At 41.1% G+C, this 18869-nt stretch overlaps 1 protein-coding gene across 1 annotated transcript in view; it reads right to left on the bottom strand.

The window, feature by feature from the left end:
- Window positions 1–5086: 5086 nt before the first annotated feature.
- LOC147463977 (NAC domain-containing protein 2-like) overlaps window positions 5087–18869 on the bottom strand; it is a 36646-nt gene continuing 22863 nt past the window's right edge. Inside the window, exons 2-3 of the mRNA XM_086492146.1 lie at window positions 6571–6941; window positions 5087–6446 (exon numbers count right to left, since the gene is read on the bottom strand). Coding sequence (XP_086348272.1) covers window positions 5745–6446; window positions 6571–6941 — 1073 coding nt within the window. The 3' untranslated portion in view covers window positions 5087–5744. The remainder of the gene's footprint in view (window positions 6447–6570; window positions 6942–18869) is intronic.

Raw genomic sequence — 18869 nt, 5'->3', positions numbered from 1 at the left:
AAGTCCTCAACTTGCAATAATAATTCGGTTGGAGCAATGCAAGTGTCGATGCACTCCTTGGGTAAGTATGAAATATGGCTTTTTATATACTCTTCACTTGCTATTTCTTGTTGTCACCTAGCCATTGTATTGATACAAGCTAGATCGTATGTCACTACACTTGGAATGGAGTATGAGCGCATACATGTGTGCATCAATGATTGCATCCTATACCGCAATGAGCACACACATGCTACCTCATGTCCCGTGTGCGGAGAGGCACGATACAAGACCGGAGTGAGCGGGGCGTACATACCCCACAAGGTATCGAGGGATTTTCCATTAGTTCCTCGCATTCAGCACATGTTTAAAAGCAGTCCTATCGTGGAGCTTCTCGCGTGGCACGTCAACCACCACTCAAATGATGGAATGACGTGTGACCCGTCGATTCACCTACATGGAGGCACATCAAAACTCAATGGCCACAGGTTTGGGTTGGAGCCATGACACTTGAGACTTGGGTTAGCAAGTGATGGTGTCAACCCCTTCGGCACTAAGTCTACTTCATGGAGCACTTGGCCTGTGGTGATCGTCAACTATAATAATCCACTATGGGATCCCTTTTCCTCTCTTTCTCTATCACTCTTTCCCTTTAGTTCACTCATCTCTCTAACAAGATGATATGTATGCAGGGTTGTCCACATCGGGGCACAATGCATGCACTACTTGCGGGCCATCATTGGTGACAGAGAGGTCCGATGCCTTGTGCAAGATAATCTATCCAAACAACCATTGTTTCTTACCCCAAGGACATAGCAAGCACAAGGCTCCAACAAATGGGAAGACCCCTCTGAATCTCACAGTGGCAGATTGGGCAACCATTTGGGAAGAGCACCACAACAACAATCCGTCTCCGTGTCCTTCACCAAAAAGTATGTTAAGATATTCCATATTTTTAAGGCTTCCATATCATAAGGACTTAAATACAACACCTCTTGGATCCTATGCACATATTCAAGAATATATCCCAAACACTATGGGACCACATTATTGGTAAGAAAGACTCTTTGGGTGCCAGGGAAGATTTGAGGCTTTTGAAATGTCTCCCCGCCTCTGCTACTCCACGACATGCCCCCAATGGAAAGATTGTGCTTTCTAAAGCACCATGGATTCTAGCCAAATAAAATAAATTGAAGGGTACCATTGCTTCTATCCGCACACCAACAGGATACATGAGGTCACTAAAGGGAGCTTTCATAAAAGCGAAGAAGGGTGGAAGCGTTCAATTGTATGGGTTGAAGTCCCGTGATTGGCATAAGAGTACTCGTATACCTAAATCATATTGTAATTTTTTTTGTGAGTTATCTTCAATTTGTATTTGATAAAAGATATTTTTTTGTAGTGCCTTTCCTTTAACTCTATGTGGCCAAAGGGTCGTCACTTTCACGCCACATTGACGAGCGTAGAACCACAATGGGTTGTGTCATCATGGGCAACTTCTTTTGACACAAACGGTGATGAAGCCAGGTACTGTAGAACTATTGAAAGGATACTAAAGGTTAATTTTAGAACCTTTGATACCTTCATCTTCGAGTGCAAGTGGTTTGCGAATGTGTCTAGACAACATGAGAATGTCCTCTACATGGTGGACTCTAGTGTACATCACACAGGGAGGTATGACAATTTAGTTTTACCGCACAATTGTGAGAAGGTGAGTGGCATGTATCTTTTTTATTCTTATTTTCTTGTAGCATTAATTATACCAATGTTACTCACTTTGAGCTTCTCTTTTATAGGTCATCTATATCCCAGCAATCCACCAGCCAAAACTTTGGTTTGTAATTCCCGTAACACCTCGGGGGAGAACCATTTTTTCCACTAATGAAGTGGAGACCATCTTTGACCCTCTTCCACCTCCGACTTTGGATGAGGTGGAGATAGAGGAGAGGGAGGTCAATGAATCAAGTCCGGCGGCGGCAAGTCTTAGCGAGGATGATTGTCATGATGATGAAGATGATGAGATGGAGGATGAAGAATTCAAAGATGATGAAGCCAACGCATCCACAAACGACAGTTTCATTTCTCTCTGTATTGATTTAGGAGCCATGGGTTTATAATTGGATGATGCCTCATGTAGGGATCTTTTGGAAGATGATTCATAAACATTTTGCAGTTATGAAATTTTTTGGTCTTGTAATCCATTCATCTATCTCTCCCCCCTCTTCCTCTCTCTAATTTTGTGAACATGCTCAATTATGTTAAGCAAGTGGATAGTGATTATTTTAGATGTAGCCAAGTGTAATCTTATTATCACCCTCTCTCTCTCTCTCTCTCTCTCTCTCTCCTCTCTCTCTCTCTCTCTCTCTCTCTCTCTCTCTCTCTCTCTTTTCTTTTTAAATTTGAAAATTTCATACAATATTCTTTAATTTTTATTGAGAGGAGGGAAACACCAAAATTTGGGGGGGGGGGGGGGGGGGGGGGGGGGGGGGGGGGGGGGGGGGGGGGGGGGGGGGGGGGGGGGGGGGGGATGTTTTAACCTAGAAGTTTGAAAGTTTAGGCGCTAATTTTTTTTTTGAAAATAAACATGGTAATACATGTGGTAATAGCTGGGTAATAAACATGGTAATAGCTGCAAAAAAACTCGCGATAATAGTTTAAATAGACCCCCCCCCCCCCCCCCCCCCCCCCCCCCCCCCGCGGTCCTCCTCTCTCATACCTTTCCAGCTGAGTTTGGACCTTCTCTCTACAAAACACGGTAAAACAGCACGGTAAACACTTAGAGATTTTCATAGTGATACCTAGCTAACTAGTGGATGGCCTCCTAAACCAAAAGTTTCTAATGGCACTTGATACCATAATCCCAGATAGAGGTCAGATGCAATAGGATTTGGCAGTTTAGCCGAGATCAAAATTGGTAGTTGAACAAACTGAACAATGTATGGTGCTACCTTGTAATTAAGCTTCAACATAAAGTCTTCTTGTGGAGGATTTTGACAGGGGCTCTCCCCATAAGAGAACCGTTAACAAGAAAGAGAATATCAAATGGAAAATCTCCCAAATGTGGTCAGTTAGAGACAGCCAAACACCTTTTTTGGAATTGGACTATTGTGCATACTTGGTCAATTTGCGTATATGATACTTGTATGATGCATTGGAAGATTAAAGTCTCCAAATTCAAACTATTATTTGGAACAAATCAAATTGGGTTTATAGGTTTAGCCTTTATGTATTATATCTCTCAGAGTCTCTGGATGTTATCCTTCTTATGGAATGCTAGAAACTTGACTATGTTTGATAAACACTCATTTCACATATTTACCCTACCTTGGAATATGATTTGGGATAAGTTGCTAGAAGATTGTGTGGCTCTACCATTACCTCAATAATAGATGTTGGAGTTCTTGAATATGATGTAAAGATGTAAGATAATGTAATATGGAAACGAAGGATTTTCCAGAGAGACACACACATACAGACACACACACACACACACTTTATATCTTTTTAGTGCCATTTTGTGTCATTTCAAAAACCGCTATGTCAAAAATTCTCCTAAAAAACACACCCTATGAAAAGACAACAGTTTTGGGAGAATTCTTGTTATTTTGATGCATAACAAGGAGGTGGTATTTATAAATTATATTAGCTAAGAAAAAAAAATCCACATTCAATATCCATAAGAGTTCCCTTGTTATTAAGAAACTAATGGTGGGAGCCAAGAATAGAGGTGAATTACGCCACAAAAACTGTAATGCACCTAAATGTTTTGATGATTTGCATGGTACCCCATGAAGAATCAAATAAAGGGAACTAGCATGAGGCAAGGCATCTAAGTTGCGTTGTCTATATCCATGTTGTAAGCCTAAAGAGCCTTTCATCCAAGGGGGCTTTTCAATTGGAGGTCCTCTAGAGAAAAATAAAGAGTGGCACTATTAATATAAAGGAGCTAGAATTTTCATGAGATGTATGCTTTGAAACACTGAATCCATGTACAAAAACCAATATTATAACAAAGAAAAATGAAAAATCATTAAATATTATCACTTTAATTAGTTAGCATTGTTAGTGTAACTCGTTCATGATTCTACAAGATCCTTGAAGAGCAATTAGTCCAATAACCACGTGATTACACAAGCAATTTATAGTTCTTCACAAACAAAAAATATGCAGTGTTAATTGAAATTGGATAGCTAGTAGCCATCTTCACTTAAAATGCTCGTATATATTAATTAATAGACAAATAAATATATATATATATAATCTATTAATATTAATATTTGTGTACATGCATATATATATTTATTATTAGTGAACAAGTGGTGAATGTTGTAGAAAAGAAAAGGAAACTACATTAAATATTTCTTGAATGAGATATTAGGAGATTTTATAATAAATTGGATACATATTAATGGTGACTTTCATAGGTGGTTACATGTCAAAGAATTTTGTGTAAAATACATCAGAATTTTCAACATTGGAAACTGTGTCATATACTCCTGTTTTCCATTTGGATATACTCCTGTTTTCCATGGGGTACCATGCAAATCATCATATAGCATGAGATAAGGCATCTGAGTTGCGTTGTCTATATCCACGTTGTAAGTCTAAAGAGCCTTTAGTCCAAGGGGGGGGTTTCAATTGGAGGTCCTCTAGAGAAAAATAAAGAGTGGCACTATTAATATAAAGGAAGCTAGAATTTTCATGAATTGTATGCTTTGAAACACAATTGTCAGTGTGACTCGTTCATGATTCTACAAGATCTTGAAGAGCAATCAGTCCAATAACCACGTGATTACACAAGAAAATTATAGTTCTTCACAAATAAAAAATATGCAATGTTAAGAGAAATTGGATAGGTAGTAGCTATCCTCACATAAAATGCTTGTATATAAATAGATTAATTAATTAATAGACAAATATATATATATATAATCTATTAATATTAATATTTGTATACAATCATATATATATATATATATATATATTATTAGTGAACAAGTGGTGAATAGAGTAGAAACGAAAAGGAAACTACACTAAATATCTCTTGGATGAGATCTTAGGAGATTATTTTATAATAAATTGGATACATATTAATGGTGATTTTCATAGGTGGTTACATGTCAAAGAATTTTGTCTGAAATACATCATGGAGTTCCTATTAGTTGAAAAAGCGTGAAGGGCAACAGCTTAAAGAACTTTTTTCTAACAATCCCACGCATTGAGGCTCCATTCGAGATATAATAGCACACTACAAGTGGAGAAACCTTGTAGCTTGTTTATCAAACCTTTGTTCACATTACTCCATTTGTTTTTCAAGTTCTAAAATAGACCTTTCTAGAGAAAGGCGTACATATATATAGATCATGCACTTATGCAAGATTGAAGCTAATGGGAGGCTCAACATAATTTGATTCAACTCAAAAAAATTCATCATGTATAAGTTGAAATTATGCGCATGCACCGCTCAGAACATATTCATCTTCCACTATTAGTTGGAAAGGAATAGATGCCGAGTATGTACGCTTTTGAGTAGAAAATACCTAATCAGGTTGGCACTATTCTAATATCTGATGTATAATGCTCTAAACTGTAGGGGGTTCAGGATAATATTGTAGCTAATCATGAATTTTGATGCAAGTTTTCAGTGCTACTCTATGTACATGGTCTTCAAGGCCTTGCCATTTTAGTTCCAAGTATAAAGAGCAATGATGATTCAATGGGCTGACAACCAAGGTAACAGTGTCTAAACAGTACTTGGAAAGTGATTAAGCAAATGGAAACTTTGACCTAACATCACTAAATGGCCATCTTATGTTGGAGCTATCAGCAACATCACCTCCACTTGTGTTTGTATCATCACATGGAGCTTGTTGTTGTTGTTGTTGTTGTTGTTGTGGTTGTTGTTGTTGTTGTTGTGGGTGGTGGTGTTGATGTGATTGCATGGAAGGGAATATACTAGATAAGCCAATGTTGAGGGCCATGTTATCAACATTCGTAAGGGTCATGGGAGCTGTGGCCAAGGGACTTCTCTTGTGGGCAGGATCGGAGTCGATACGGGCAAACAAGGAATTAGGGTTATTGATAGTGGAGGCAGAGAGGCTGGTGTCTAGGTGAGCTAAGTTAGTCCAAGAGGATTGGGGATCAGTGGGGAGATGGCTACCAACTATCTGCTGGTGGCTCACATGGTTGGAGGTGGAGATTTGGTCGGTGACAAGGCTATCAAGGAAGGGGTCGGACATGGAGCCCATGATGAGCCTGCCCAATGACCCAAATCTGGGCAGCTGGCGGGTATGGTTGTAAATGTGAACGCTGGCTGCATCAACCTCGTCGGCCTGCAGATTATGCTGCTCATGATCAGGCAAGCCTGCAAGGACCTCTTCTACACACGAGTTGGCCTCGCTGCCTGTGTGGGCCCGGGAAGCTTGACTGCACTTTCTATAGATTCGGCAAAGCACCCAGTCATCTAGCTGCGATATTCCACAATAACCAGGAATCAGCGGAGAATGAAAGCCGTAAGATAATGCACGCATACAATATACATATGATCTCTCTCTCTCTCTCTCTCTCTCTCTCTCTCTCTCTCAGAGTTACCCTAAGGGAGCGCCGTGTTGAGAAGGATGGCGGCTTAGAGGAGGACGGGTCCGGTGCCAGACGATACTCGTGCATGATCCAGTTCGTTTTCACACCTTTGGGCGGGCGGCCCTTGTAGAAGACCAGGGCCTTCTTCACTCCCAGTTTTACGTGTTGATGGTGCGCCTGGAAGCCCCCCAAATGCATATTATTATTGTTGCTGCCATTATTGTTGGCGCAGATGAGCTGCATGGACGTGCTGATGGGCTTGTCCGTGCCCGTTGCTTTCCAATAGCCCGACCCTGCTGCTCTGTTGGGCCTCGCTCCATTTGGATACTTGCGATCCCTGGGGGTGAAAAAATACCACTCGTTTTCCCCACAGATAGCCTTACCTGCACTTCACAATAATGATACCATCTTTAACACCGTGAAAGACTAATTAACTGGCATCTGTAATTACACTCTACAAAATATCATCTTGTCCATTTTCCATCCACTATAGGAAAATAAAGTACTGTTTAATACCACAAGAAGATTTAGAAAGCTTCTCATATAGGAAAATGGAGTCTTTTTCAGTGTTTTTCATACAATGCATAACATCATGAGATTCTGCTCGAGAGGCACCACATACCTAGCTAGGTACGATTGGGTGCAAGGGACCACCGGTCCCCCACCGGGCCGGCGTCCCGGCCTCCAATCGTACCTAGCTAGATATGCGGTGCCTCCCTCGCAGAAGGTCATGATGTTGAGGTAAGTCACAATGTGAGTAGACCATCTATTGCTGCCGCTCTTGATGTAACACTCCAATGACGTTTTTCCATTTTTTGATTGTCTAGTATTGCCAAGGTGGGCATCGCCACCATGGCTTGTTACATTTTCACAGAGATCGACAAGCCCCTTGCATACTTACAGGGAACCTCATATTTGAATGCTAACTTTCAAAGTAATATTTGCGGATGAAAACCAGCTCTAAAGCATTGACAGAAAATGTTTTGTAGTAACAGCAAGTGCGAATAAGCTAATTACCTTCTGCCATTATATATCTCTTAAATTCATCCTAAAATTTAAAGTTAAGAAAAAGCACCAAGAGCTTCCAAGTTAGAATACTAAAAGCAAGAAATTATGCTTTTCATAATGTATTTATCGATCAATCCACATGTAAATCAATTTACTTTCAAAATGGTAATTTACTATGTTTGAACTCCACGCTATATTTTACCTTTTCCTCTCAGCAGTTTGACCAATGCTATGGGTTTGTCCCTTCCAAGTGCAAAATATCTAACTTCTTCTACTTGGTGCTTGTCAAAATAATTCACGAAAAGAAACTTGAAACAATCCACAAAATAAACATATAAGTTTGATGGCATCCTAATAAAACTCAATGAAACAAATTTAAGAGATTTCCAAGTGACACACACTATTTGAGTTACCAAAAATGAAAATGCTACGGAATATGTGTATCAAACTTGTTAGAATTGAGGTTACTACATGCTTAAGTGTAATTAATGTTTTCAAAGAGGTAAACATAGTTTAAGATATGTTAATTCTCATTTTATAGCTAATTATTACCTTAATTAATGTAATATTATGTAAAGATAGTTTGATTCTCCATCCTGTCTAGAAATTAAGATAAGAGACACCTTAGAGGCCAAACTTCTTAACCACATATTTTGAACTTTCATACGTATACAAGCCTCTTGGTTGAATAAGGCAGATAGAAGATACTGAGAAACTAATGCAAGAGAAAAGATAAGTAGCCTTGGAGACCGTTTATCACTTTTGCAAGGTTTTGTTTTGAATCTAGATTTTCAACAATACAAAATGTTGAAGAGGCTTTGAACACATTATTTCTCAAGTGTAATATAGGGGACTAAAGTAATTCTTTAGGTAGAGACTAAGTAGCTAGTTTAATCAATAAAAATATTCAAGCACCCATTGCATAATTATTTTTTGTAAAAGCTCCTTAAGGTCCATTGTATCTCAAGCATCTTGTAATTAAAATCTAATTTCTTGCTAAATATATGGTCAGACCATCTTGGCAACAATGACAAGCCTACTCTTCTAACTCCTCTGGGCTTATTTCCAACCCAAGAAATCGACCATGCAAAATTTATCATAGCATATAAGTGCAGGAGGGCAGTTTTTTAAATGGCCCTTCTATAAGACTTATAAGTAGGGGGGTGGGATAAAAGCCTCATTAGAGGGGGACAAGAAAGGGGAAGGAGAAGATATGAAGATGTATTGAATGTAGAGAAACATATATTCTATCTATGAAGTTTATCAATAGCACACTTTGCCGGCCATTGACATATATTATATATAGATAGAGAGTTTGATGAATACAATAGCGGCCAACATTCTTATCTAATATCACTTGAAAGATATTACAAAACCTTGGCCCATTTCATATAAATCGCCTCAAGTTTATATACACTATAATCACAAGCTTCGATTGAGGATTACCTAATGAGTACTTCTTGATTTTTGTTCTCTCTTATAGTATTTAAAAATTAATGCTTTAAAACACAAAAGAGAGTTCTACTACACAAAAGATTTTTCCATAGTGTGTTTCCAAAGAACCATACAAAACCTTATCAGTAAAATAGAGAGTATACTAATTTCTTTCACTATAGATCTTATAAGCGTAAAATGAGAGGTCATAATTACCTTATACTAGTGGTAAACAGAGGATTTTCTAAAACCTTCCACTTGCAAGTGACCAGGGCTTTAATATTTACGTGATCACGGGAAAAAGAAAATTATCACAATGTTTATTATCACATTCACAAAATTAACGTGATAACAAAAAAGTCAATAAGTGGTGATGTGACAACCCACCAAAACCCGATCGAGGTATGTATGTTTCTCAACAGGCCCATGAGGAAACTTTAATTAGAATGCTAAATCTAGCCCACCAAGAAATGAAAAAACTCCAATGGGCATATTGAATTGAACAATTTCTATAGGTTAAAGAGAAGTCAAGTGAATATTTAATATGATCACATATTTTAAAATGTGATCACTCAACATTATTAAAGTGATCACGTATTCGTGATGATGTTAATGAAATCCCTGCAAGTGGTATGTCCTTTCTATAAATGTTAATGGATCCCAAGGGATAGCTGATGCAATTTCCTCATTTGAATAGGCCATTGTCAACCTCTCACGGCACAATCAATAATAGCCTAAAGTTGAAGAATTGGATTGTCCACATTCCACACTGGAAGGGGAAGCAATAGAGGTGCATTTTTTAGGGGAGGGCGGGGGGGGGGGGGGGGGGGGGGGGGAGAGAGAGAGAGAGAGAGAGAGAGAGAGAGAGAGAGAGAGAGGGGGGTCACTCAAAAGCTAGTGTGTATGGAGAGGTGTTCAATTCCTTTCCTCAAATCATATTTAGTAAGCTTCGCTAGACATATAATGCTCGGGGGGTGCACCTTTAAGAAACTATTCATATAACGTATGTTCGAAGGGTATTAAAAAAACCCATTTACTTACATGGTTAAGGTAATATAATGGCCCCTTTTTCTTCAAAAACTTACGAGTTTTTCTCTAAAATCAATTAAAAAACCCCTTCAATCAATATAATCCTATTAAAATTTAAAGATTTTGATAAATAAAAAACCCATTCATTTGAACTCACATGGTAACTTACATGTCTAAAAGGTGAACCCCCCAGATATAATGCCACCAAATCATTTGAACCAGGCCTAAGTGCTCCATATATATGTCATGGCTATTGGCCCCATCAACCTTTTTGAGTGCAAGAAAAATTATAGGTTCCCTTATCAATAGGCAAGTGGACAAGTTGTATACCAGGGAACAATATATCACATATGGCAAGTGTACAAGCTACTTTTGAAGCTTTTTATGTTTGAGTTCCTTATAAAATGAAAACGAACTTCAAAAATAGTGTACAAACTTGCCATTTGTACTTGCCGCTTTGTATATGGTTTTCCCTTTCACCTATTGATTGTTTGGGCAAGATGGAAAATAGAAATAGCAAGTATACAAGTCGTTTTTAAAGTCCTTTTGCATTTAGAAGAGAGAAGACATGAACGGACTTATGTAATGTCTTACGGATTTACCATTTGTGCTTGCCGCTTTGTATATGGCTTGGCCCACTTTTCTATTGATGGCTTGGACAAGCCATATGCAAAGAGGTTTGTCCAAACTAGAAGGCTTGTCCAAACTATCAATAGGCAAGTGGACAAGCTATATAGCAAGGAACAAGCACATATGGAAAGTGTGTAAGCCGCTTTTGAAGTCTGTTTATGTTTAAGGTCCTTATAAAATGCAAACGGACTTCAGAAATAGTGAGAAAACTTTCCATTTGACTTGTCACTTTGCATATGGTTTTCCCTTGCACCTATTGATGGTTAGGGCAAGATGGAAAATAGAAATTTCAAGTATACAAGGCGTTTTTGAAGTCAGTTTGCATTTAAAAAAGAAAAGACATAAATGGACTTTAGAAATGGCTTTTAGACTTACCATTTGTGCTTGCTGCTTTGTATATGGCTTGCCCACTTTCCTATTGATGGTTTGGACTAGTCATATGCAAAGAGGTCAACACAAGCAGCAAATTAGCAAGCCATTCCTAAAGTTTGTTTGCATTATTCCTACTAAAAATATAAATGGATTTCAAAAACGGTCTACCTTCTTAGCAAGAATGGATACAACTTGCTCAAACCATCAATAGGCAAGTGGACAATCCATATGCAAAGCAAAAAACACAAATGGCATGTTTGTAAGCCGTTTCTGAAGTCTGTTTGCGTTTTTTCTCTTAAAACACAAATTTTACATATGGTTTGTCCTCTTGTCAGTTGTGCTTGATGCTTCACATATGGGTTACCTAGTTACTTATTTATGGTTTAGGGAAGCCGTTTACACAATTCTTAGCATAAATGTGTTAACCCTCACGGCTCACGGACACCCCATCACCTACGACGGACGCGTATTATGTATTTGGTAGAGTCAGGTACCGGGCTTGTCGGACCAATGGGAAAAGGGTAAGAGTGATCGCCGATGAGAGGCGCACTCTAACTGGGACATTCAAGGGATTAGTTGGCTAAGCATGGGCGCCCAAGTGTGAATGGGGTGAGCTCATATAAAAGCCAACTAAACCTAAAATTCACTCATTCTCTCATTTGTGCAATAGAAGAGTGATCTTGCTCCATCTCCATCTCCATCTTCTTCTTCTTCACCTCCTTGTGTGTGTGTGTGAGAGAGAGAGAGAGAGAGAGAGGGAGAGTGTGTGTGCGATCGAACATTACGAAGGCACGACGGCGGCGAAGCGGTTGAGCGCGGCATGACTGCAGCTTCTTCTTCATCGCGGTGAGGAATCCACCACGAAGGCGAGCGTAGAGCGGTGAGTGACACACCCTTTGCTCTCTTGAGCTTGCTAGTTTAGGCTTGTTGTGTGCTTGGAGCCATTTGTGGCTCGCACACGGTGTATTGGCAAGTCCCTTGCTTCGACAGTGCGGCAAGGAGTGCACATTTTTGGCACCACTGCCGGGGTAATGCCCTACACTAAGCTCGGTTAAGCACTTTACGCTTTCTTGTGGTGCAATTTCTATCATAGGAAAGGTAGGGAATGAGTGTGTGTAGTTGTGTGGAGATTTCTGTTTTTTGCGTTTTCTGCGTTTTCTGGTTTGCACTGCACAGTTAGCATTTCTTGCGTTTCTGCGTTTTCTGCATTTTCTGGTTTGCACTGCACAGTTCTATCAAGTTTCAATTTTCTGTATTTTCTGTGTTTTCTGGTTTATGCACAGTTAGACGCACAGTTAGTTAATTAAGCAGGCTAGTAATTAGGTGAGACAGAAAGTAGGTAGATGAGGTCAACGCGCACCAAAACGCGTACCAAAAAAAAAAATCTTGAAAAAAAAAATTTGAAAAAATAAATAAATTTTTTTCCAAAAAATAAAAACGTGAGTGAGGGGGAGGTTAAATTTTTCGGAAATAAAAAACGTGAGGTATAAAAACGGACGGGTTGGTTTGTATAAAAGATAGATCGGGATCGGGATCATTTCTTAAAAACGTGAGTGAGGGGGAGGTTAAATTTTTAGGAAATAAAAAACGTGAGGTATAAAAACGGACGGGTTGGTTTGTATAAAAGATAGATCGGGATCGGGATCATTTCCCCAAGCCCAAGCCCAAGCCCAGGCCCAGGCCCAGGCCTCAGTCCTTTTGATATATACGAGACTCACTCTTATATATATACCCTACCCCCTCAAGAGGGAATGAGAGCATGTGGGACAAGTACGTCCTCCACTCTCCTCCTTTCTCTTCCCACTTGCACCCTTAGACTTGCTATTTGGAGCCTAGTTCCCCAGCTAGGAAAAGACTGTTTCGGGCTTTTCTGGAGCAAAATAGAACCAAACGGTAGGCTGTAAAGCACAACGCGTCCCTCCTAACGATACGCTCGTTTCGAGCTATCACACGGCCCATTCCACGACACGCTCTAAAAAATCTAGCAAAAAAACAAACAAAAAACACGCAAAAAACTAGTCACAAGGCCTCCTAGAGCAGCTTTTTGACACCTTAGGGTATCAAAAGCACATGCACTTACGCTCTGGGCGGGTGCTAGAACACGAGCATATTGAGGGTGCCTCTGTTCATACGGACACCCATTACCCATCCACGATAGCTCTAGACCCTCAGCGGGGACACAAGGTAGCACCACCCAAGACCCTAAAATAGCCGCTAGTGATTCCTTCTCCGACTCAGAAATCATGGAAGCATACCTTACCCAAAACACTGAGAGAGAAGGCCATGCACCTCCCGAAGCTCCACAGCCTAGTACTAGTATGTTTAGCCGTTTCATGGAAACATTAGGTAGAGCTACTCGCTCGGAACCTGATGCAAATGAAGCACACGAAGGGGGTGGGGAAGTGGACTCTCCTTTCACATTGCACGTGGACCCCACACCACCAAAGAGTGTCCATGTGGATATCCTGCCAACTTCTTACCAAGAAGGCCCTGTTGAGCTGCCTCCTTCAGAAGTTCCCTCTAGAGTACCGTTGGTGACAAGTAAAACCACGGGGAGAAACATTGCTTCTACCTCACAAGAAACCGTTAACACGTCGACTCTAGAAGGATTGTTCATTAATGATCATTGGACATACGACCTCCACACTGAGGTGTTGACGGATCTACACTCTGGCCACGCCTACCATGTAGGATGGATAGAGATTGTACGATCCACCTCTAGTGCCACGAGCCTCGAAGATCAACAGAAAATGATCTGTAATGTTATCCATGGCATTATTCAATCAGAAAGGCAAAACCGAGGGGTAAATATACTCTCATCTGGCCCCATGAGATTTCTGGATACGAGCAAGGCTCAACAGCTTACTCTATCACAAATGGAGACTCCTCTAATGAGCCCCATGGACCCATCTTACGTCATTTCACCTGGGGTCTCTATGCAATATGAGCCTCCGAGCGACAACTTTAGCTTCCCTAACTTGGCTCAACCCTCTATTAAGGAAAACACAGTGCTCACTCCAGGGATAAGCCTGACAGAGAATGTACCGATGACATCTACGGTTAGCGCAGTGCCACTACCTAGTGTCGTAGTACCTAATATGGGGCCTCGACCGTATGTGCCTCTAGCCCCTTATGCACACATGGCCCCCACACCTCCAATTGTACCACTTGTTTATGCTCCTCGAGTGCCGCTCCCTAGCCCTTATCCGAGTGGACCTATGCCCGGTTATGTTCCATATCCTGCATCATCCACACATATGTCAAGACCGGTACCCGTCCCTCTCCCACATATGATTCCAAGAGTACCTCCACCGGCCCTGCCTCCTCACATAGGTGACTTGGCAGCGTTTGCTCAAACCATAGGTCGATGTATCGCGGAAAATATGCGTCATGCATCTGATAGAGAGCCTAGAAGTAAGGCAGTACAAATTGCCAAACTCACGCAAAAATTCAATGGGGACGAAGATTCTAGAAAACACATTGAAGTGTTTGAACAAGTATGTGATTCCTTAGGGGAACGCAACGAACTACATAAGTGCAATGCCTTAAGCTTGACATTAAGTGGAAAGGCTGGAGATTGGTATAGAACCCTAAGGGTGGACGAGAAAACAATCTACCCTACCCTTCGAAGGTTGTTTCTAAAGGAGTACATACGAGAAGGTGTGCTTTGGGGTGTAGCATCTCAGCTACAGAAGGCCGAACGTAAGGAAGGAGAGTCAGTAAGGGACTTCATTAGTCGTCTAAAGCACTTAAACTCTCGCTGCCCTGTAAATGAGCACTTCAACAATAACCAACTGCTTGATCGATTCATTCGAGGGTTGAGGAATGAAGGAATCTATAATGGACTAGTGATTAGAGGTATCACAACCTGGGAAGATGTCACTGCCAATGCAATCCAATTAGAGGACAACTTGATGATAGCAGGCATGAGGGTGTCTACTGACACGAGATCCACTAGCTCACAAGCCATTGAGTATGAACCCATGACTGCAAAACCCATTGCCAATGAGCCAAAGGTATTTGAGACATTCTTGACAGACCTCACCAAGGCAATCCAAGAGTCTCTTAAGGATAATCGACCCCCTCAAAATAGTCACATGTATCCAAGAAGGGAGCAACAATGGTGTTCCATTTGCTTAGGTCCACATAGCACTAGTGAGTGCCCTACGTTTAGAGTAAAATTTAATGGAACTTGCAACGCATGTGGTAGGTATGGTCACCAAGCTAAGGATTGTTTAATGATCAAACGTATGATGGCAAATAGACCACCTGTAGCCTGGACGGATGCGCCTCGAGCTCCTGTATTGATGCCTGCTCCACCTGTTGAGCAACTACCGCAACACATGGTCCCTAGATCTCAAAATGTTGTACAAGCTACACCGCTACCACCTCCTGTGCTAGGACCGCAGCCCCTGCATCCAAGAGTCGCCCCTATGAACCAAGTGGGTTGCGAGCCATCTAATGCTTATGCAGATGGCTATGAGGAGGAAATAGACACTAGTATTGCCTACGGACTTGATACATTGGAAGAGTGTCCTATATACTACATGGAAGATTGTTGGGGGCAAGTCAAGCCGGTTTATCAAGCTGCTGCTCTCGCATCCAGAGGTCAAAATATCAACACCCAGGCTAGGAGGCCACCTCTTCAATGCTACGAGTGTGGTGGACCACATCGAGCAGCGGAGTTCCCTATTAGGCTACAAAAGAATGCTACACAGATGCAAATGAATCAAGGGAGCACGTCTGCAATGCTAATACTCACATGTAATCGTTGTGGCATAGATCACTTGATTGCCCAATGCCCCTATAACCCAAATGCGCCTAAAATCACACCCCTAAATTTGGTCGAAATTGCTAGTGTGACATCGCCAATACCACCCATCGCACCCGCTTATGCGATTACACGGTCCATGCTTCAAGGGCCAGGCCATATCCTCGAAGAGAGAGATATCGTGTTAGTTATCCAAGCAAAGAAAAAGAAGACACGAAGGAAGAGGTCGCAGAATACGGGAAATTCAAAGCCAAGTTCCAAAACAAACATAGGAACAGGAGATGACCCCGTGTATATGAATGACCTCGAGGATGATTCAGATTCAGTCGAGACAATGGAGACTAGAACCAATACCACAAAGGGAAAGACCAACAAAGAAAACCGTAACATGGAACCAAATGAAAACCGAATAAGAGAAAACCATAAAGAGCCTCTGAAAACACCACAAGTGTTTCCAAATCCAATCCAAGACCCCCAAGATAAACCGCAGGGGCAAAAAGGGAAGAATCGTAAAAAGAAGATTGGGACGTACCCAAACCCAGTAGACGAGATTGAGCAGGTGAAACATCTAAGAGGTTTAGTGGAGGAGACTCAAAGGAAACTAGAACCAGAACCCATGCATGTCAAAATTCATGACACAGTGTTTCCCACGCAAGTTCATCCACCCCACATGAACCATTGACCGTTAGCCATATCTAGTATCATCCAAGAAGGGAGTGAGGACGGGACATCAGAAAGTGAGCATACACCTTTCTTATTGGAAAGAATGTTTAACGAAGGAATACCTGATCCCATTGAGGAATATGAGATTCCATCCTCACCAGTTCCTAGTCAAGGACCTACACCCTGCAAAATACCAATGAATGTTGCCAAACTAGTGGACTTCATGTCTTCTGAGGTCCGAACCACGATCATAGCAAAGCTGTATGGAGATCCTGAGTTATTCCTTGCACTTCGAGCATTCCTTAACGGAGAGCTACGAACGGGATTACCGCAGTTTGCGCAACCAAATAGGCCTGACTCGATTATGATTGATGAGGAAAATCATGTGCAATCACTTGACTTAGATGGACACGAGTCTGTGATCGAGGTACCCATTAACGAATTAGGGCAGTATTTTGAAGGCGACGAGTCTAATGCGACCCTACCCATCACTACCAAGGGATTAACTATAAAGGGAATTCTTGATGGTGGTGCAAGAGTTAGCATCGTTACAAAAGATTGTTGGGAATCCATGGGAAAACCCCGCCTCAGTGTTACTAACATTGTGGTAAAGATGGCAAATGGTACCATAGCCAAACCTATGGGGATGCTCAAGGATCTTAAGATCAAAGTTCTAGGACACAAGGTATGACATACGTTCATTGTAATGGATTTCTCTAAACACCTTATGTCATATGAAATGATTTTAGGACGACCATTCATGAGGGAAGCACAAATGGTTCATGATTGGTCTAAAAATCATGTCTATTTGCAATTCCAAGACTCTGTCCTTAGAGTGGATTTGGTGATTGGTAAGGTACACCCCTTAGGGAGTAAAACCATTATTGATCATCGCTCTAACACCACAATTCACTCGGCCCCACTACAATATTGTTACACTTGTAAGAAGGATACAGACATTGGCCAAGATTCTCCTTATATGGATATCCTACCTTGGATGACTGAGTCAGACAATGTGGATTGGGTCCACCTAGCAGCAACCATAGACACTTGGGGAAATAGGGGGACGACCTGGGTAACACTTGAGGGGGATGAAATGCCTATACCCTTAAATATGCTACAAGCAATGCATATCGCTTCCGACAAGACTCATCCTAATGTAACGAAGAAAACATACAAGTGGGTCCCTAAAGCTTCTTTAGTGACCATAACTAGTGCTAAAAAACAGAAGCCTTGTAAGAAACGTACCACTCGCTCCAAGAAAAGTAAGAAAATGTTGCGATGGATCCCTAAACGACTATTGGAAGCCCAAGGCTACTATCAAGGAAATGATCAAATCTGGGTGCCAAAACGTAGATTGTGCTCTTACCTATCACCTTACCCAAGTGAGCCCAATCCCGTAGCTCCAAAACGAATCAATGATCGTGGAAAGAAAAAAATCACAGAATGCTACACACCCGCTCCCGAGCTAGTTTGGGTACCAAAGAAAGAACGATTTGTTCCACCTAGCTCAGGAAGGGGGGAGTCCCATGAAGCTTCTAGCTCCTCATGTAATACATCCATAGAGGTAAAAGCTTCTACACAGCCTCCATCTATAGTAGTGGACCTCCATGAAGCTACAAAAGAATCCACACCTCCCAGTGTTCAAGAATCACCTGATGAACCACTTCAAGTTCGATCCTAGGAGAGTACCTTACCACCCTTGCAGCTTGACGAGGCACCTAGGGTAATAGAAAACTACTGGCAAAAATCCTCACCTATTACCAACTGGAACAATTGGTTTCAAAGGGTGACAAGCTCATTTCAAATGGTATGATCTACCCAAGGAAGGGGGGAGTGTTTGTGGACATCCATCATTCACTTGCTTCCCTCTCAACCTTTCTCTCTGACCTCTATATCTCCCAATCTTAGGGAATGTACATATAAAGCTTCATACTCACCAAAAAAAAAAAAAAAAGAGCAAGAGCAATTAGCAAACGAGTATGCACATTAAAAGTCAAAACATTGACTCAGACCTACACATGTCACATCTGGTACAGTGAAACAGAAACCTATGCCATAAAACACCTTTGATCCTCATCACTTGAGTGATGGAGGGTAGGTAAGATTAGTACGATAGGAGTGTTTCTGTTTTAGAGTTGAGAGACTAGTGAAGTTCTCTTTTCCCACTAATGTGCCTCCTGGAGGTATTCCTTTTGTTTCCAGCTAGTGTGTACAGGAGCGTGTTGCTATTGATAGGATTTGGACCTTCATGGAACCTTTCTCTCGTTCACACTTCAAATCAAGCGCGACCATCAACACAAACAGGTGTTTTATGTCCATTAGCATTGCCCTTATCTTTTTGCATCCATGTTTGTTTGCTTTGATTGTGATTGGTAGCATAATATTCAGCGCATTGTAAACA

The sequence above is a fragment of the Adiantum capillus-veneris genome, chromosome 2 (genome assembly GCF_014529385.1).
Source record: "Adiantum capillus-veneris isolate H3 chromosome 2, ASM1452938v2, whole genome shotgun sequence".
Taxonomy (NCBI): domain Eukaryota; kingdom Viridiplantae; phylum Streptophyta; class Polypodiopsida; order Polypodiales; family Pteridaceae; genus Adiantum; species Adiantum capillus-veneris.
Note: the sequence above shows the minus strand (reverse complement) of the source record. Positions and strands in the feature narration are given on the sequence as shown.